Genomic DNA, 20493 nt, shown 5'->3' with positions numbered 1-20493 from the left:
CCAACGACAAGTTTAAAAGAAATTATAACAAGAAACAAGTATCAGAATAATTTCTATATCTTCGTCTATCCATGATTCACATTTTCTAAGAAAGAAAAAAAATGCAATTCAGTACAAGAGTGCCTGGGTTGTTCAGAAACCTCGACGCGGCCCTGTTAGCAGTCTATCGACAGGAATGAATCGACTGTTAACAAACACATTGAAGAATAGTAGAATGGCGTTAAGGGTTCTGGTGGTAGCCGTCTGGATCGAACCACCGAACACACCTTTCGATGACTAAGGTGGCTCGACTGATGCGCCTTTCGTGAGTATAATACCTGCGTTTGAGACGGGCCGATCAATTAGGAACATTGCTTTTTAAAAATTGATCAATCACGGCATCGCTGTTGCGGGCGGCGCACGCGCCGGTCGCAGCTGTTCCCAGGAAGCACCTGGAGGCATGGCGAGGGTGCAAGCGAAAGCAAATGCTCTCTCGAATAATCAGCATCAGTCGTGATGATGACTGGGCGTTGCATTGGAATATACGATCGAAAACGCAACTCGAATTGATGTCTCCACGTGCATAGAAGAACTCCTATCGACGTTCATTTATAAGTACATCACGTACATCTATAAATACGAGTCCCAAGTCCGTTCATTTCTTTTATCCACACAGAATATACGATTAAATCTCTATAGCGTATCGAACTCTTAAAAGTAAAATCTTGTGTTTTCGCCATTATATATTCTTGGCGATCGACCCTTATTTTAAACGTGGAAGTTTCGCCGGTTTCCAGATTAAGAACACCGACTGGGCTTAAATACTGCTATTCGTGTCAAACGCAAAACGTAATTGGAAACTAATTCGGATGAATCGACTTTGGTTTAATTTTTCGTTGGACTTATTTTTATTAAACGACAAATCAAATAGAATATAAATAAGAAAAATCTGCAATTAATCCTAATTTGTGTATGTCTATCTTAACCGATGGAATCAGAATGTTTATATTGTCATATTATTTGACTTCATATAAATTTCATAAATTTGATACTTTTTGAAAGATAGCGCATTTCTAAACAGAATGTTCAACTGCGCGAAATTGATAATTACCATTAACATTTAGTCTTCTAGTCTATTTGATCCAATCACGTTTTCATTCTTTCAGCAGCATTTCGTTCGTTCGGTCTCTTCCTAGTTAATGCCAAATAATAATTCGAATTTCCGAATATTACGAAAATTTATTACTAGTATGCATGCTCTATATTACTCAACAATATTTCAAATCTATAGATAAATTCACCAGAATAGCAGGGTCGAAACTAATCGGTTAATTTCCGCAAGAATACGCGGTGCTGTTCTCTTCATTTTATTCCCATGTGTGAATCGGGCAGGCTTAGTTTAACTCGGGAAAAGAGTTTCTCGAGCCGTCGGAGGGCCGAAAGGTGGCAAGAGGCAAGGTTCGGCCGTGCCGGGAGGGAAGGTGGTGGCCTAAAGGTTAGGGCGAGGTTTAGGTGGTGGAGGGGGCGGCGGCGAGACCTCGTAAAGGGGGTTTCAACGGGCGCTGATATAAATTGAGCTTGCCATCAAGGCAAGCGGCGGGATCTGGCCAAGACCCCAAGATATATAGAAGTAGCTTTCAGCGCGCCATTGAAGAATAGTTCGACTCACTTCGCGGAAAAATGCTCGGAATCGCCGCAAAACGGGATAACGTTTCTCTTTCGAGACTCGACCCCCGCGAGCCAAGGGGGCGAGAGAACTTTTCACCGGATGAAAACTTAATTCATCGCTCATCGTTCCCCTCTGTCCCTCAAGGATGTATTCCCAGCTCGATCACGGCGGAACGTATGAATCTTCCTTCTACTTTCGGCCGCGCGACGCGTCAAGTAGAACGAGACGGCCGCGAGCCAGACTCAACTCCCCGGTAACGCGAACCGAATTCGCGAATAACAATCGTCGGTCGAAACAATCGACCCTTCGGCGTTTTAAACGGCGCCGTAATTAATAAACAATCGACCCTCCGGTCGATTTTAAATGGCGCCGTAATTAATCGAATTCATGAGAGCTGAAACGGTAACGATTATAAAATGGTTCATTATAAAGTAATGAATCACGTCCAACTAATAACTGTAAATTTTCTGTTTGCATTACTTTGTAACGAAATCTGTTGTGAAGCGGGAAATCGCAGCTGTACACTGCGGTCGCATTAATTCGAGTGCTTCCGTAATACGGTCTATCGAGATTCGGTACGTATCTCATTCGAAAAATTGAAACAATTTTCTGACCGGCGTACCGAGGAGAGCGAGAAAAATCCTTTTCGACGACGCGACGAGGCTAATATTTAATGAAAATAAATACTACATAAGTTTACGCGATGCGACCCTGATTGATGACGGTGGTTGGGCTCCTGTCCGAGGGTGGCAAGACGCATTACCCGGACCGCCTACTGTTTCATGCCGCGTTACGTCGTCAGGAGGGACATTTTCGTTGGGCCATTAGTGGGTCGTCGTGATCTAACGTCACGCGGAATTAAAAATCGAGGATCGACCTGCGGGACCCAGCCACAATATTTTCGAAATTAACTTTTCACCGCTTTCGAATCTACAACGGTGTGTATTCATAAAAATTTATTTTACATTTTTCTAATGCACACTCCTCATTTCATTACAGACATCGATTAAGGAAAGTTGAGACACTTTAATTCGTTGCTACAATAAAGCGCTCACTCGCTAGTACGTTTCGAATGAGCTTCTATCAAAGCGTTTACTATCAACGTTACTACAAATTGCACATTTCGCTCTGTAGCACAGGAAGCTTCATAAAGGGCGCGGAACAACCGATAAAATGCATACTTGCAGCTCCGGTATGCACGACGGACCGTAAACTTGATCCATTTATACTTTATTATTATTTCACGGACGCAATATCGTTGGCTTCGGATGCCCGTCGTCAAATTAGCCCGAATTGCCCGTGGAACTGGATTTATCCCCCCAGAGTAAGTGCGATCGCAAAAATCCGTACGATCTTGTGCGTTTTCAGCAGAACAATTTATTCGCATACATCGAATTAAACTTATTACTTTAGTTCTTCACTCTTAAAATCAAATTACAACCATACTAACAATCTGTCTTTGAAGTCGTGTTACATCCTTTTATTAGACCAGAAAATTTCGCGATGGCCAGATGGAAAAAGGAAACGTCACGATGGCGAAGTCGACGTCAGTTCAAAACAACGGAAAAATGGACATTAGACAGCGGCAAACACGGTAGAAGGTACACGAATGATTCCGTCGTTTTTAGAGTACGAACACAAGATCATGAAAATTAACAGATAAGATTGACATCGGGTATTTTTAAACTGCCGCGGGGAATGAAGAGCATGCGACTCCTGTCGCGTTAACTCGCGCTAACCGCGGATACGGAAATTCGGCTGAGAAGCGTCCAGTCCGGCTGTCAACAGAAAATCATCCATGCATATCGAGATCTCGAGCGTTGCGCGGCTGTGAAATTATTCAGTGCCGGTAGACGTCATAACAAAATGGGCGTTAGATGATGCTCCCTAGGGTGATCGCGGCGACATAGTTTATCCATTGAGGACCCCACATTCTCCTCCACGCCTAGCCGCTGCCCCGCGTATACACGGGGATGCTTTTCTCCCGGCGTGTTCGCGCGGGTCCGTGTTCACGGTGGTGTGCGCGGGCGAATGTAGGTGCGGGAGCCCAGCGTGATATTTTTCGGCTGGCGACACGTAAGAGCTAATATCGCGGTCTATGCATATTTATACGGCATTAAAAATCACCCCTCCCTTAAAATGCATAGGCTGTTGCATAGCAGACGCGCTGAATCTTCGTCCAACCCGCGTAGGCTAAAGCGTCTGTCACCGTGGCGTGCCTGTAGTCGGAGACCTCGTTCCCTTTGAACTTTTACTATTTCATTGAGACACTCCCGACGTCGCGTTACCTGCTCCGTAATTGTCAGCGGGCGGGCGCTGTTACGCGCATAGTTCCTCGAGTAACAATTTCATCCGTTACATTTGAACAGGCAACTGTTTCGTCGTTCGGGAACTGAATGCAAACGGATGAGAATTATTATAGTCAACGTTTAGCGAAAATAATTTCACTTGACATAGTATGAAATTGTAGATTGAATGTTATTGGGGTCGACCACATTTTTATCTCAATTTTGGTCACTATTCCGAGCCATAAGTACGTAAACAACAGCCGCTTAATTATAACTGATTCTATTCATTAGTGAGGGTCAACGATCATAGCGTCTTTAAATATCATTAAACGTAGAATATTAATTTCAAACGAGGTGAAGATTTACTGTGTCGCTTAACGCTGATGAACATTGACAAGCGATTTCGATTCATAAATTGGTATCACATGTCATTACCAGTCTTTATTTTGTATCGGGGAAAATGGACTTGGAACCGGAGCAGCCGGATCAATATATGAAACACGCGAGGAATCGAACCCGACCCGTTCTCTCGATAATCCCGGTAACGTATGCAAAAAGGAGCGTCAATGATCCATCAAGCCACATTTCACGCGCGATATTAGACTAATGTCTGCGCGGACCGTGCATTCTTATTCCTGCCTCGGCCGGACGTTGATTTATTTTTCGCGCGTCGCGGATACCGATACCGGTTCGATGACATTCGTATACGTAACCGGGCAGAAACAATGCGGCAGTGATTTAACACGGGGACAGAGACCATGATCGAGAGTGATTCGCGTTCCGCGGAAGCTTGACGCGTGCATGTTTGATGCGCCATCGTAAAACACTCGATTGCCGCGTACACGTGTCTGGTTATACGGCGGACGGCGCATCCGCGTAAATGATCAGTGATAGTTTACGGGATGGTCGGACATTTTGCGGATGGAAATTTCATATCGATCATAGAGACGGTTTTCGATGCTTGATTCAATGCGCGGCCATGATTCCACTCTCACCGCCGAAATGGTAGTTTTTTTTCGTCCCCCTTTTTTGGTTCTTCGTTCCACCTAACCGTGTCAAGATTAATCGAACGAACAAACGAACGGTTTTTATTTCGTTCAGAGACGAACGCGGAACGCTGCACGGCGAATTTCGAATAAAATGTTTTCGTATAGACGGAAATCCGGTTCGCCGAATTCAGTTTCAAACGTGCTCTCCAACTTTCCGAGCGACCGCTGAAACCATTTCCCCCATTTCTCAGGACAAGACAATAACGAACTACATTTACCCTCGGTGCAGTCACTTGTTGGTCCCCGAGGATGGTCGAATGACACCGCCATTCGTCCAACTCCCGCGGGATACTTTGAAAGCAATACCCAACATCCGCCACCGCGGACTGCCGTCTCCCAGGACGGCATATGTGACTTTTAGCAGTCGAAATGCACCGTTTCGTGCGACGACACAGATTTCGACTTTATCTCTGATCGGAATGAATCGAGACGGGAATGTTTGTCGGGAATTGCCTCGCGTTCTCCCGATGAGTAAGTAAATTAATCCTACAGATTATCTGAATGCTGTATAAACACAGTTTATAGATGAATTTTATCGAACGCTTACTACTATCTATAAGAACTTTACAAAATCGAAGGAATTTATTTCACGGCACAAGAATCGACGGATCAAAATTTATTATATCTATTACTCGTTTAACAGATCCCAGCGAATCACTCGATACACTACTATAAAAATAAATTTTCAAGTTTGGACAAGGAAGTCAGTCACTCATTGCGTCCAACATTGTAGTCAAAGTGTTAATTAATGGATCATGTAGCACTCATTATTAAGTACCTACAATTCTTAGAAGTCTATAAACACGTATTTATAGAGTCAGTCCGGTTGTCGACAACATTCCAATCAATAGTACAATATAAATGTTATGCAGTGTTTGCACGTGTTTAACGTAACCGAAAGCACATAATTTATATGAAACAGAAGACTGTGTTCGCAAACCTTGCACATCTGCAATCTTATCACCGTAGGTCATAAAATAAAGGTTCATAAACAGCTTGAGTATTTCCGTTCAACCGATCCCCGCGTCCATTAGCGATATTAATTTCGAGAAGATCAGAACAGATAACGCGAAGCGCGTAACGCAGCGGGTTAGCCGGGAGACAAAGTTTCGCCGGCGGTGCGACCCCCTCCCTTCGTTTTTTTCGGTTTGCCGAGCGTTTCGTACAGGCCGCGGCTATCGACGGAAGGTCGTATCCCATAAAATTTCCGGGCAGTAGTAATCGGAAGGACCCTTCAGCCTAGAAACGACCAGTTACCTGGAGGCAGTTAAGTTAAATGCCTGTTAGCAGACGTTAACTGCTCGCCGCTATGGGTTCTATTCCGTGGACGATTGCAATTTTAATCGCCTCTTCATTATGATTAAATTTAAATCGGCTGTGTGCAGGTCTAATAAAGCTCGTTCCGCGGCGCGGCGGCCGCGGTGCCGTGGCCTGCCGCCGCAAACAGAAAATGTCTCCTGGGCGGATTAAAATACGCGTAATTAAAACGCTGAAGCACCGATACGCGCCCCCCGAAAATAGTCCGTTCGCTTTAGAATAAACGCCCGACTGAAAAAAGGTTTCGCGTGCGCGCGCACGTCCGCGGCGCGGATGATCCAGCTTCATTTCAGAGATCGGCAGCCGGATAATTAATATTCCGAAAATGATTGACGGTAAGGAACACGATCTCGTTCGTAAAACCGCGACACCGTTGTGCCGACCGAATGGTTACAGGGATGCGTTCGTGTGGCATCACTCGCGCACACACAAAAATGCCATTGACCTCCGGTCGCCATGGGGGTTTCGAAAAGGGGTGGAGAAAAAAGGACCGCGGACTCGCTCACGTCCGATAGCATATTTTTTTTTTTCGTCCGCGCGTCCGCCGGATCCGCGAAATTATTTATGGCCGTCGAATCGCCGTTTTGCGACGAATAATTCCCGAATATCGCCGGATTTTCCAGCCGATGTCGCATTTTCGCGCCGCCCATCCCAGCTGTACTAACAACCGACGATTTTATTATTTCGAGCAGCGCACGACTCCCGTGGGGTTCGCGCGTTGTTGTCGAAATGCTTTAGCACCCTTTATCGCCACACTTCATGGATAATACCGTGAATTCCTTGACACAGGGTTTCTCGGGGCAGCCGACAGAGATTTCGTCGAAGGAATATCGTGACAACCCTGTCGCGATTGTTAATATTTATCCTATCATTCCACCGGTGCTTTAACTTGGATCTGTGCGCATTCACGACCGGTTTCAAATTCACGATAAGCCTCGTCAAATATTTCAGCGACACCCCAGTGTCGCGTCTACCGCGCGTCGAACCGTCGCGTCCAGGCGAAGGTTGAACGCGAACGGTGGGAACGAAAACGCGAGTGAAACGAATAAACCGAGTTATTTTTTATTTTTCATTTTTTCCCCTCGTGCGTTATCTTTTTTGCACGCGCGCGCACCGGGCGTCGGGCTCGAGTTGTAAATAAACGAAGGTGAATAAAAAAGATAAAAGGAGGGGAGAGAAGACGCGGGAACGATGTATTTATATTTTATTCGAAATAATAAAAGTTGGTCTAATATAAAATTCATTACGTCCATTACTACTAATAAAACGAAGTGAAAGATGAGCGCGGAGGTACGTAAATTTTTCAGCGGTGGAAGCCCGGCGGCTTTTGATTATTTTATCGCCGTTGATTGAGGGGGCGCCTCGCGGGGGTGCCGATGGTGCTGGTCGTTCATTAAATATCTGATTATCACGATAAAAATTACACGTATCGGCTCCCGTTCGGCGACGATCCAACGAGCGGAAATCTCAGACCGTGTTCGCGGCCGCGGTAAACGAGTGACACTATTGAAAACGTTATTACGTTAGCGAGTAATTAAATGCCTAGCATAATTTCGGAATCGGCTACGCGATGCCATGCGGCACGAAGTATGCAATTGTTGATTGTAAAGCAGTGCCCGTGCACGCGTTATCGTGCAAGCAATATAATAGTTGTTAATTAACTGCAATTAGAGACGGAACGGCAATTACTCTCTTTACAAGAGCGATAATAAATTACAAGGGATCGATGAATCGTAATATTTCATTACAGCGTTCCAAGTATTTTGTTGGTAATTAGAAACGGGCGGGCCCTCTCGCCACCTGCTAACGCCATCATCGCATTAAAATGGTCCACGGTTAATTTTTCGCCTCTGGATACGACCGCCACCGCCGCCCTACGCCGCCGCTCGCGCCGCCCTCCACGCGATTCGTTCCGGAAATTCGCAACGTTTCCGTTTCCGACTGTTTCGCGCGATTAAAAAGTCCCAATTGTTCGCGCGGGAAATTCCAGCGATTCTATATAACCGAGGAACTCTTCCGACGATCATTGGCTATCGCCAATTAACCGGTTTGGAACAGAATTTAATAGCGAGCCGGTTACGCGATTTTCGATCGAATGGTTTGATTATTTTCATAACTGGCTCTCCCTCTGGTGAGCTGCAAATCTAAGCGTATTTCCTTTCTTCCTTTTGCACGTACGTTTCTACTCTGCAACGGCGCGATATGGTAAATCGCGCTACATCCATTGCTCGTTAAAAATAATTCATTTGCGTATGATACGTTCGAAGCAGCCGTCCAGAAAATTTAAATGTAGTTCTTCCTCTGCATAAATTAAAACTTATTTTTATGCACGCGGAGCCCAGACTTCCCAATTTGCTAAGAAACATTCACGATTTCAGTTCCCATTTTCTTTCAGATTCAGTTAATTCTAACTTATTCCTGGGTAACTTCTTCTCGTTACCTTGAATTACTCCTCCCGCACTTCGTTATCTGATAATTATCTTTTGGATAAATAATCTTTACGCGCCTCATTATCTAAACTCGCAAAACAGATCGTGAATCTCTATATCGATGCAGTCCACAAACATGAACATTAGAAAACTCACTAATCATTTCAACATCATCCTTAACCACATGTTCTATGCTTTATTTCACAACTGTGCTTGTTAAAACTATAGTTAATAATTCATTAGAAGGACAAAATTCGTTTACTTATTCAGTGTTCACGTTTACTTTGCGGTATTAACGATTAATAATAAAGAAGCAATATTTCATTAATATTCAAAAAAGTTAAATAACATGTAGATTTATCGACAATTCAGTTTAAAATTTTCATCGTGATCCTCACACGACGTCACAAAACAAGCGATTAGTATAGGGGTAGTAAATACTTTTGCCAATATATTACAGCAATATAGAGTTCAAGTAAACTTCCCGAACCATCGAATATTTGAATAGTGCCTCCGCGTTTTATTATTGAGGTGACTGCTGTATACGAAGAATTAGCGATCACCTGTACCTGGAGCCACCCCTTCCACCAATTCAGGACAGATGCAGGACGCAGACAGGCCACGTGTGCACGCGGCATCGTCTGAAAGAGCGAGGGTGGTGTGCAGGGGGTGGTTCAGCTCTCTTGAAAATATTCAACAACGAGGTCCGCCATGGCCAGCCAAGAAATCTTTGATAGCGACGCTCGATAGTATAGCGACGCTGGGCGCCGGCGCCTTTCCCTAGCAGCCCCATTGGTGCCTGAGTCCCTCTCCACGCGAGTGCCCGCCGCCGGGTTTCCTTGGAAACGCTTCGTTCGCTCTGATGTCTACCCTCGCCCACGGAAAACCTCTTTCAATTAGGCAACCAGCCACCCCGAGCCACCGACCGACGGGGATCTCCCTTTCTCCTTTCTCTCTCCGCTCGGCCAGCCGCTGCACAGCCGCTTTTCGACACCGTGTGACTACCTGCCTCGTCGATGGGAGTCGACCGGCTTTGTGGAATTCCCTTTCGCGTCCACGATTTCTATCCCCGATAATTCCCTTTGTTTTTAACATTGCTTTCAGAGTTACATTCGTTTTTAAAATAGTATTAGACGACTCTAAGGGCGCCGCCCAGCAAATATTCGGTATTCCGTCCGGCTCCGCGTATCAAAAATATTGCGAACAGTCACAGGAATAGCATTTTAGAAATTGTTGTGAACTAGATCGTATAAAGGTTATAAAAATACGCTATTGTTACACACACGAATGCAGTAGAACGGATGTGCATTGATATTTCATAGCTTTCAGAATCGGTCTTTTTTTAAATCATTCTTCCGGAAAGGATAGAAAGCTGATGAATTGGTAAAAAGCACGAACCACGCTAAAAATGTCTGGAACAGTATCCGAGCACAAAATTAAATGTGAAACAATTGTTGTCTATCTGTCGTTCGATTTGATATTGCAGGAAAAACAGCATTCGATAATTCCATGTGATATTTGTCTTTTTTGAGGGGCGTTCTCTAGAATTCGAGTCGTTTTCTATCGGAAAGCTATCACGGGTAACAGAGGATCATCCATCAAAGCACGATCGTGCAGGAAGCTCGGAGACTAACTTACTTCGTGATAGTTACTAAATGAAGATAAGTAAGATTGGCCCGTGAATTTAATAGACTGAACTATGTCAGATCTTCCGCCAAAGAATATTTCCGAAGTGCCTTCCGCGGATATATTTGAATGGGAATTATATATCTCACGTCAATCCTCACGGAAAAAGGAACGTACGTGACGGATTAATGTGTACGGATCCTTTTATAATTGTTTCATGGAAGGTGAGACGTAGCATTTGAATAAGTGTCATCCATGTGGCGGACGCACGTGTGTGTTTGACGCGGGAAAGGAGACGAGCGAAACTGTTTGATATGCAGCACGACGCCCGGCTTGACTGACGCTTCCAACTTCCGAATAAAATTTTCATGAATTTCTATTAGCCCGCGGTTTTCTAGACGTGTCCCGGAGACTTAAAAAAGCTCTAGCCTGATGGCTGCCGCAAGGGAATATGAAAACCACCCTCGTTGGTCAGCGGTATCGGCTTTATTAATTTCCAGTTCAAGAGTCGTTGTTCGTTTTAATATCCCGTAACGATCGTTTCAGAATCCTGTTACTTCTAATATTTATTTTCATCGTCCGCGATCCTCTTGGACTTCTTAATAATTGATTCCGGCTCGACCGCGGAATATGGATTTAACTGAAATTCCCTCTGTCCCGATGTATTTTTTAAAATAACAATATTATTCAGTCGACGGTTGTTTACTATAATATTTAATACAATGTACAATCTCAAACGTGCACGAACACTTCTATACTATAGTCCACGTAATAACAGAATAATTGAATTTTCCCTGTGTCTTAGCGAACGGAAAATTCACAGCATACCATGGCTATTCGGTGGTTATCTTTGAATTTCGCCAGCGTGCGGAGGGTGGGGAAAGATTCCGGAAAGTTTTGCGGTAACCCCGTGTCAAGCTGTAGTCCGCCAAAATTCGAGACCCCGTAGGGTGAACGCTTAATGCTACTCCAAGTTTCAGTTTAATCCGAAAAGCCACGGTAGGCCGACGAAATTGATTTCGAGACACTCGCGGTTCCATCCGGTTGCGCTCGTTAAAGCAATCCCTTGTCCAGAAAGTAACACGAAATGAAATACATTGATGTCCGGGAATGTTTTGCAGATACTATGCAGTAAAACGATTCAGTCATCTATGACCGAGTACGGTTTTGAATTGCTTAACGCGATAATTACGTATAAGAGTTAACTTCTAAATAACGTAGGGTTGCTCTCTGATCAACTTGGAAACTAGACGATTATACTACAGAGAAGATACGACATTATTAATAACACTTACTTGAACTCGACTCTCCGTGAGGCCGATCTTCTGAGCTATCTCCTCCCTGAGGAAAATGTCCGGATAGTGCGTTCTGTTGAAACACTTTTCCAGCTCGTTCAGCTGTCCCGGCGTGAACCTCGTCCGATGTCGTTTCTGTTTCACCGGCTTGTCATCGCCTTGTCCGATTCTCGTCGAGTTCCCTAAACCATTTATGCAAATTCTTAATCCCTGGCATCCGTTCGATCCATTTACCTTAATATATTTCGATCGTTTCAAGGTCGACCATTAGGGGAAAATGGAGCCTGCGGTTCACGGGTTCATTACAGAACTTGAAGGCAATTAACTTCAATTTTTCCTCTACCAGGTAAACCTGTCGAAGCTGTACTTGGAATTGAAGCGTTTCGGGAATAACGCGACTCTTGCATCGTCGTGCAATGTTCAAAGAAAGTTCCTTTGTTTCATTGGAAGCTCGAACGTATTCAAATAATCTACCACATCGAATTTTAAATGAGAAGGGTACAAACATATAAAATCCGTCGTCTATTAATTGTACATAATACCCATCATAAGTACTACAAAATTTAATAGTAACAAATGAGGCGTTCGTTCGCTGCAGCCATTAACTACACAAAATCATAAGGAGACTTTATTTTACGGATAACAATTAAATATCGATCGAATATTTAAGCGCGACTAGGTACTTAAAGGTATTCAAAACACAGTTAGCTAATCCAGCTTTCACCCAGTTCATGATTCAAAATGCTAGAAATTAGAATACCGCTGCCATCAACTGATTAAATCTCAAATCAAAGCTACTGCTCGCACTATCGATGCCTGTTACGACGGAAATGAAGTGAAGGCTGCCGGACGCGCGTGAACGTGAATCGCTTACCCGCGCCAGCCATGATTATTTCCTGATGAAGCGTGCACCCAATGCTGGCGGCGAGCCCGGGATCCAAATTCCCTCCTAGCACGGGAGTTTCCAACTTCTCGTGCCTCTTCAGGTCGTGCGCATGAAGATCCTTCACTCCTGCGAACACGAAACGCGAAAAAATCGTGCCATTACACACAGGCCACACAGCCGTTTCCTCTTCCTTTTCTCTGGCCAGTCTTCCCGGCCCTCCCCATCACCCGCTCACTCCCTTTCGCTGCTCTATGTAGTTTAAATTTGTGTAGGAGCAGAAGCTGGCCGGGCCGTTGGTGAGGGGAACACGGACCACTTAGCACGAAGGTGCGAGAATCGTCACCGGCCTCCGGCTTCTAGGCGTGCAAACACACCCATGCAGGATCGCCGTGTTCGCGCGCGTATGTACACGCGTGCACGGTCACGCTGGTCGTTGAACACTTTTCCAGTGTGCGCGCGAGAAGAGAGGCTGAACGGCTGGAACCATGACGATTCTCGTATACCCGTGCCCGTGATCAGCGCGGCGGCCATCGCGCGTCGTTGTGCTTTGTCAAAGTCGCTTACGCAATCGGCTGAACGGTGGTTACAGACGTCCCGCGACCGCCTAGGGACTTTTCGTGCTCCGGCGAACACGGCTATGACTACCGCCGCCGGAAGTCGAGGAATCGCAACTTCATCGCGCTGTTAAATTTCTTCGAATTCACGAGAAACGGTTTTCTCGTGATTGTTGCATTAGTGTTCATTATTGGATAAACAAACAGTTTTCTGTCTCGCTATTCAGTCGTTAGACACTTGTCTATAGCTATTTTTTAGTAGCTCAGGAAACCGTCTCATGTGTCGCATAGACAATAACGTTTCTTGTCATTCGTGAAACAGGAAGCATATTTATGGTACACCGACGAAAAGTTTCCATAAATCGGTACAATTTCGTGCTCGCCGTAGATTTGTCGAGCACCGATTACGCATAAGAACGCGTTATCGCGATTCATTCGTTGTGGTCGATATCTCGGAAACTGTTAATTAAGACTCGCACCATGCATCAAGCGAGTTATGAAGTTACATGGGCCAGAACGATAATATACTAACCGTAAGGAATTTTATTGGTTTCATAAATACGGCGCCGGGAAGGGGTGGATACCCAACAGTTTTGCATCGATATTTTATAATCCGCGTGATTAATAGTGATTCATTCACAGCCCGTGCCCGGGCCGATATCCAAAATGTTTAATACAGCTGGACAGACACATAATACAGTCGCGCGGTCTGGAATTTCAATGGGTATCGCGGAAATAGTTACATAATTCCGCGTTACATATTTCGGACAGGACCCCGGCTGGCTGGTTTTTGCTAAGTTATGCAAATGTCAGCCCGAAAATCCGTTTCGGTTTTTATTGGCGCGGCCGGTGTACGTTTCGGCTCGCGTGTACCCGTTAATGCAATTTGTGCATTCGATGAATAACGACCGGATACACGACGTGTAAACTGTTCGCGATCGTTTCACAAGATCCTTCGCGAATTATTACGAACGATCGGCCACGTTAACGCGCGAGCGCGCGCACGCGTCGCCGCGCGGCGACTTTCGTTTTCGACCACCGTTCCGGTCTGAACCGAAGCGTTTCGGACCAGTCGTAATGCCGTCGCATCTGTTCCGATGGAAATAAAATATCATCCCCGCTATTTCTCAATAATTAATCGCAATCCTGGGAGAATCTATTTCGAGCTAGACAGACCGATATATTCCGAAAACGTGCATGCCAAATCGCTAGAAAATTCTATCGAGCACGGAGCTCGCAGACGGCTCGCAAAAACCCGTCGTAATCGATCGCTGAATAATAAATGAGAAACGATTTGGAAATTCGAGTAATTAATGGCGGTCGAAAGAATATCGCGACGCTCGTCTTGACCTTTTTCGCGAACGCATCATGAGAGGTATAACCGAACACTGTGCGGTCCCAGACACCACGCGTGCAAGTTTACTCAATGGATACTCCGTATGAATGAACTTTATGACTGGTCTTTATTCCCATTTTACTTTTATGGTCGCTGATGATTTTATTTCGATTTTACTGGGAGACCCGGTATTTATGGGCGCCCTCGCTCTCGCCCGAAATTCGGTGGGTTCCTTTGATCTCGTCGTCTCGTGATTTTTTACCTTCCCCTTTCCACTCGGCTCTCTTCGACGAACGGGAAAGGAAAGACAAGCGACCGGTACTAGATTTTCCCATCAATTTTACAATAATTTTTTGAGCCACGGAACGCTTCGTCTCGCCTCACCGGTTGAAAAAGGGACACGCGAAATTTAATTGTCACGATGCGAGTTGCGCCATCGGCCGTGTGATTTAATTCGTCCCGGTTGAGATCAATTCATTCCGGAAATTACGAATTTTTTTACGAAGAACTGGTAACGGTGCTGGACTTGTATGTTGTATCATAATGTTCGAATGACGAACAATTCAAAAATGAAGATAGAATATTTGGTTTAGTAATTGTACGTACAGTTTTCAGTTCAAGTTTAAGAACGAAGGAAGGTGTTTGCAGGTATTACCGTCGTAATCTTTTGTTTGCTTCGCGGTGCTTTAGCCTTTATTAGCTCCTAGACTGATTATTTAATCCTATTCCGGCTGATCGGATTATCGGATTTTTAAATCGAATTAAAATGATAATACCTAAGGCTGCGCAGAGGGTACGTCGCATTCGATTATTTCCGTGTCTTTTTTTATATTTTTTTTTTCACCCCCCGTTTTCGATGCGGCCGGTAAAAACAACGTTGCCGGCGGACTGATTCAATATCACGTCGACGAGTATCACTTCAATAACGACGTAGAAGCGCGCTTAAAAATCTCTTGATTGACAGCCGTCCGTTTTAAAAACGTCTGATTAATAAATTCATAAATCACATTACCAGTCGAAAAACGACGCGACGGACGCACTGATACCAAACGTCGCGATCATGATCGTCGCATTGTGTCTCAGCGTATCGACAATAGCACCAAATGCAATTAATCCGCATAATGTAATTACTTCATCGCTATCGCGACCCTGCCCTGAGAATTCTCGAATTTACAACACTTTTACATATTTTTTATCAACCGCATCTCTACAGTTTGTCGAATATAAACGATAAAAAAGAATCTAGAAAGAAGGAGGAAATGATATTGACAGATTTTGATGAAATCGTCTATATCGAACGAATGGAAACTGAAAGTTATCATAGCAAAACAAAGTTATAATTGATAACCACGGAAACTACCTCTTTTTAGACAAATGTAGTTAAATAAGTTTCATTGCGACCAGATATTGAATTATATTGAATTAATCCAATAATATATTTTATTTGCAACTATCGTGCTGCACGTTAACTAAGCGACCACGATTCGGTGACTCTGTTGAAATTTAATGTTCGGCCACTGTGTCATTGTATTTTGAATTTGCGAATTATCCGCAGTGTACACGTCGCAACAAAAGTCGCGTTGCACAGGGCCTAATCGGTTGAATGAGTCGCGCCTCGCTTGGTTTCTACCAGTAGCAACATCCCAACTCTAAATCGTTCCTTAACTTCCCGCCTAATGTAATCAGTGTTGAGGTAATTAAGGTCATCAAACTCGAGAAGCGGTTTCCTTGAGCGGGAGGGAAGCAAACGGGCGGTCGCATCGCCACGTGTTATCTGTGGCCAAGGTTTTCTTTTACACACTCAACTAACTTTTTCCCTTTTTCTGTTCGGCAAATGTTCGACTTTCGGCGGGAAACGAATCAACTCCAAACACCTTCACACGCGCAAATCTTTAAGTGTTTTAATTAGAGTAAGTCCTAACATTATGAAAATTTGGTGACATTCCGGGAAATGAAAGATATCATTGCTATTTTTAGAAAGCAAAACGTACCATCCATTAATCTCTTTATGTATCTTTACAAAATGGTTTTTCACTTTGTAATTCTTGCACAAAGCATACAAAATTCTTAAAACAACGAAAACAATAGAGTTAGAGGTACAATAAAATAAATTAAAGTTTCCTCGTACTCTAAGTGGTAGATATTAGGAATGATTTGTTAGAGAAAGAAGTCATGTAACAGTAAGCTTAAAATATGAATTACATGATGGTAGGTAATAAATGAAATCATGCGAATTGTGTGCATTTGTTATCTGGGTGAACGGTAAGATTTGATGTGTTTTACTGTTGCATATTTTACGAGAGATATAAGTGAAGCAGACATCAGCGATTAATATCCAAATAGAGCCTCGAAGAAATGTAACAATTTGAGCAGTTCTAGCTACCTTATTACTACCGAATGTCAAATATTTTAAGTTAACTTTAATCGTCTCGTAATATCTACACAAGAAACAGTTCGAAAGCATAGAAAGAATCAACGCCGACGGTCGAAGACTCACTCACAGGTTCGTGGAAATTCGTAGACAAAAATAAATGACGAAATCAATAGTTTACCAGTCTCTGAAGCCTGCCAATATTTAATAATTGAACATGTTGCGCAACGAGGTGGAAATATTTCATAAATATAATCACTTCAGAGTGAATTACGGCCAGGAATTAGAACATCGCAAAACCGAGTCACAGAAATATATACGTATTAACAAATTTTTATGTTGCTATCGCATGAATCGTCCCTCCATAATTGACAAGGTTTTAAACGCAAATGAGTATATCATTTCCCTCATCGTCACGAATTAAACTTCTGTTATTCTTTAAATACTACACGGTATGAGCTTTTTCGTGCATAATAATGACGAGGATATTAAAGTGAATTGCAAATGTTTAGTGGCTATAAGTTGTCAATTTAGCGAATCGTATAATGCTGACAAGCTATTCCGTATTCTGTAAAAACGCCACCACCGTTTTACTTATAAAAAAATTAAGGTTCATTTAATTATATAAACATCGCAACATTTTTTATGAGATCATGTAGAAGTTGATAAGTAGTTTAGAGTATACAGTTTGCTTACTGTAATTATAAACACTGTTCAATATGGCGCCTAGCTAGTAAAGACCGTCGTTCGCCGTCGGTAATTCAAAGACTGCTATAAACTCCGTCACAAATTTTTCAACATCATCGTAAAATATATAGTTGCCGAGGAGATTTCTGAAGTTTTTAGTTCCATCAAAGTTTTGCACAATGATCGTTCCCATTCGAAGAATTAAACACTTAACTTCAAAAAAAGTGAAGAGTTAGATCTACGGTCAGACTCTAAATACCGAACAAAAAATATTGGAAAAAGAATAATGACACGAAAAAGCTATACAAATCCAGCATCCATCTTTCCAACTGCATCCAACTCCATCGATCAGCGATAAAAAAATATCTATCGTTCTTCGCTTTTGACATTCCATATCCGATTAAAAACTTTTTCACGCGGAAACAAACAATTCTAATGATGACTAGTAGTGGAAAATCAAAAATCGGCTAAGCAAATTCAATCTCAGGTTCGCGTTTTACCTGGAGACAAGAATACGTTTTACTACTACTGATACCACCTTTAGTATTAATAAATTAAAAAATTTAACGATTTTTATGATGTACTAGTTTAAAAAGAAGAATCTATGTAAACTAAAAGTTAATACTCCGCATTCACTAACTTCATTAGCAATAACTTACGCTTATTGGCACTGATTTTTTTCATGACTAATTCTAGGTAGGTCTAAAGGCTAACAAAGCAAATCAGTGAAGTACAATGGAAGAGAATTCAGTGTTAATTTTTTACCCCTCACCCTTTCCATTTCTAAGCAAAATTCGCCACGATTTTTCAATCTGTTACCAGCATTTATCAACATAGATTTTTAATATTTTTCAAGCTCCATAACTAGCATCAAAACAAGCCCATACACCAATATCACAAAGAAATTACAAAAGGAAAACAATCTTTCCCTCTCACCTTCTTCCCCACACAAAATTGTTCATCTCTCAGTCTCCCATTTACATCCAATCAAAAACTCAACATTCCCCGAATTCCTTAACTAACAACTAACCATCGTATCCCCACATCATCGTACAAACTCTCATCTAAAACAGTCACCAAAACAAAAATCTGTCACCGACGGTTCCTATCCAAACTTCTCGACGGCCAATTCTAAAAATCCAACAACGGAACATTCCAAACGAAGAATTACAGTCAATAACCAAGAAGATCGAACTGTCAAAGTGTACCCGACGACGCGAATCGTAATTACTTACCAGTAAGACCGTGTACGAAGCCGCCGGCGGAGATGTTGTTGATCATGCCGTTTACGGGTAGCGTAACCCCGCCTCAAAGTTCGCTGATACAGGAAACCCGCGTGTCACCGCGTATGTCACCCTCGAAAGAAGCGTTCGGCAACCGTGTATATATCACAAGCGAGTTTGAAATAATGCGGCTTAGGCGTCTGTTTATCGCGACAGTGCGGTATATAACGTGAAGACGCAACCGAGAAACGGCCCGTGCCCCAGCAAGGCAAACAGCGGACTGCCTGGCTGCCATATCCGAGCTCCCCCACTTTCGCCGTGTCGGCGCCGGTGTCCCTCACTCTCTCGCTTCATCGCGAACCACCCTCCTATGCTCCTCTTCTTTCACTCCGCGGATACCAGCAGCCCGTTCTCGCTCTCGCTATCGGCTTGTGGGCGTGATATTAAATCGCTCCTACGCTTCGGACTCGCCGCCACCGCCAGGACCGTACCTAGCCAGGGAGAAGCGCGACACGCGGACCGTGGACGCGGTCCCGCCGATCCGAGTTGGCTCCGTGATCTCCCGTGCCACGCTGGAAATTCTGCTGGCAATGTTTCACGGACGTTTTCGAAGACTAGTGGTTCTTCAGCTCGAAAGTGAGTCTAAAGATTTCATTTTTACTATCGAAGGATTAAGCGAATATTCATATTCTCCGGGAAAAGGAATCGTCAGTATACACGAAATTTAAGGGAACCTGTAATCCTAAACTTATAAAGGATCGGTGAATCTAGTCTTATCGATAATTCTGGAGGAACATCCGAAGAAAAGCGATGCTGCCCATTGAACTCCCATTTGAAGTTCATAAAACGTTCGGATAAGGTGAATTGATAAATCAGTCTTCCGGTAGCACTTTGCTAGGAAGATTACCCTAGGACTGTGGGGAACGGACAGGAAAGAAAGGCGGGAGACAACCAAAGAAGAAGATAAGGATGGAAAGTAAGGAAAAAGCGCGTGGCTCCACGGCGATGACGAGAGGGATGAAAGGGGAAGAGATAGAACCATGGTAAAGGAAATCGAGAAGCGGGCAGTGGAAGCGGAGCCTCGGCTCGCAGACTACGGTGGTTGGCGGGGCTGTCCATATCCCGAGGTAAACTCTATCCAGGCTACTGTAGTCTAGCTGTCTCTGTTTTGCGGTAGGCGGTAACCGCCGCGGACGCAGCTCCAATGAGCGAGTAGCCCGCCCTCTGGATGCCCCACTAGCTTACCCCCGTAGCCGGAGATTTATTGAAATTTTATTTTTATGGCCGGTGAGCACGGCGTCCGGTTGATGCGGGGGTTGGCTGGGGAACGGGCAGGGGTGAGCGGCGGGTTCACGGGGGGCTGAAGAAGAGGAAAGGATTCCTTCTCGTTTCCTCCAACCTTTTTTTCCGCGTATCCACTGTCCTCGTTTCATTCCCGTCGACTACCCTCCGTATCAACGTGTTTCATCCCTCTTCCTCGTGGAGGGTGGCCCCGCCAGCCCCGGCCGCTTTACTCGCTACGTCCTTTTAATTCAATAGCTACCGTTTTTCCTTTTTTTTTGCGTAAGGTGGATGGCGAAGACGGAACTCGGCCGCGCCGCCACGCCAACGTCAGCCACCCGACGAATATGCCCCGCGAACAGTTCGGGGTACCCGCGGTATTGACGCGCTTGATATTCCTCTCTCTCCCGCGGGGGTGGCGCGGACGAGTCGACGCTCCGGGCTAGTATAATGCGCCCGTTCAACGGGGATATTTATCGCGACGATTGGGAATTACGATCCCG

The 20493-nt window shown here is 44.2% G+C and overlaps 1 protein-coding gene across 1 annotated transcript in view; it reads right to left on the bottom strand.

The window, feature by feature from the left end:
- Positions 1 to 18978, bottom strand: part of otp (orthopedia homeobox) — a 30032-nt gene extending 11054 nt beyond the window's left edge. The window contains exons 1-3 of the mRNA XM_031976560.2: positions 18722 to 18978; positions 12527 to 12664; positions 11653 to 11834 (exon numbers count right to left, since the gene is read on the bottom strand). Coding sequence (XP_031832420.1) covers positions 11653 to 11834; positions 12527 to 12664; positions 18722 to 18767 — 366 coding nt within the window. The 5' untranslated portion in view covers positions 18768 to 18978. The remainder of the gene's footprint in view (positions 1 to 11652; positions 11835 to 12526; positions 12665 to 18721) is intronic.
- Between the last annotated feature and the right edge of the window lie 1515 nt (positions 18979 to 20493).

Source organism: Nomia melanderi, chromosome 2 (assembly GCF_051020985.1).
Source record: "Nomia melanderi isolate GNS246 chromosome 2, iyNomMela1, whole genome shotgun sequence".
Classification (NCBI taxonomy): Eukaryota; Metazoa; Arthropoda; class Insecta; order Hymenoptera; family Halictidae; genus Nomia; species Nomia melanderi.
This window is presented reverse-complemented; position numbering and strand designations above follow the sequence as displayed.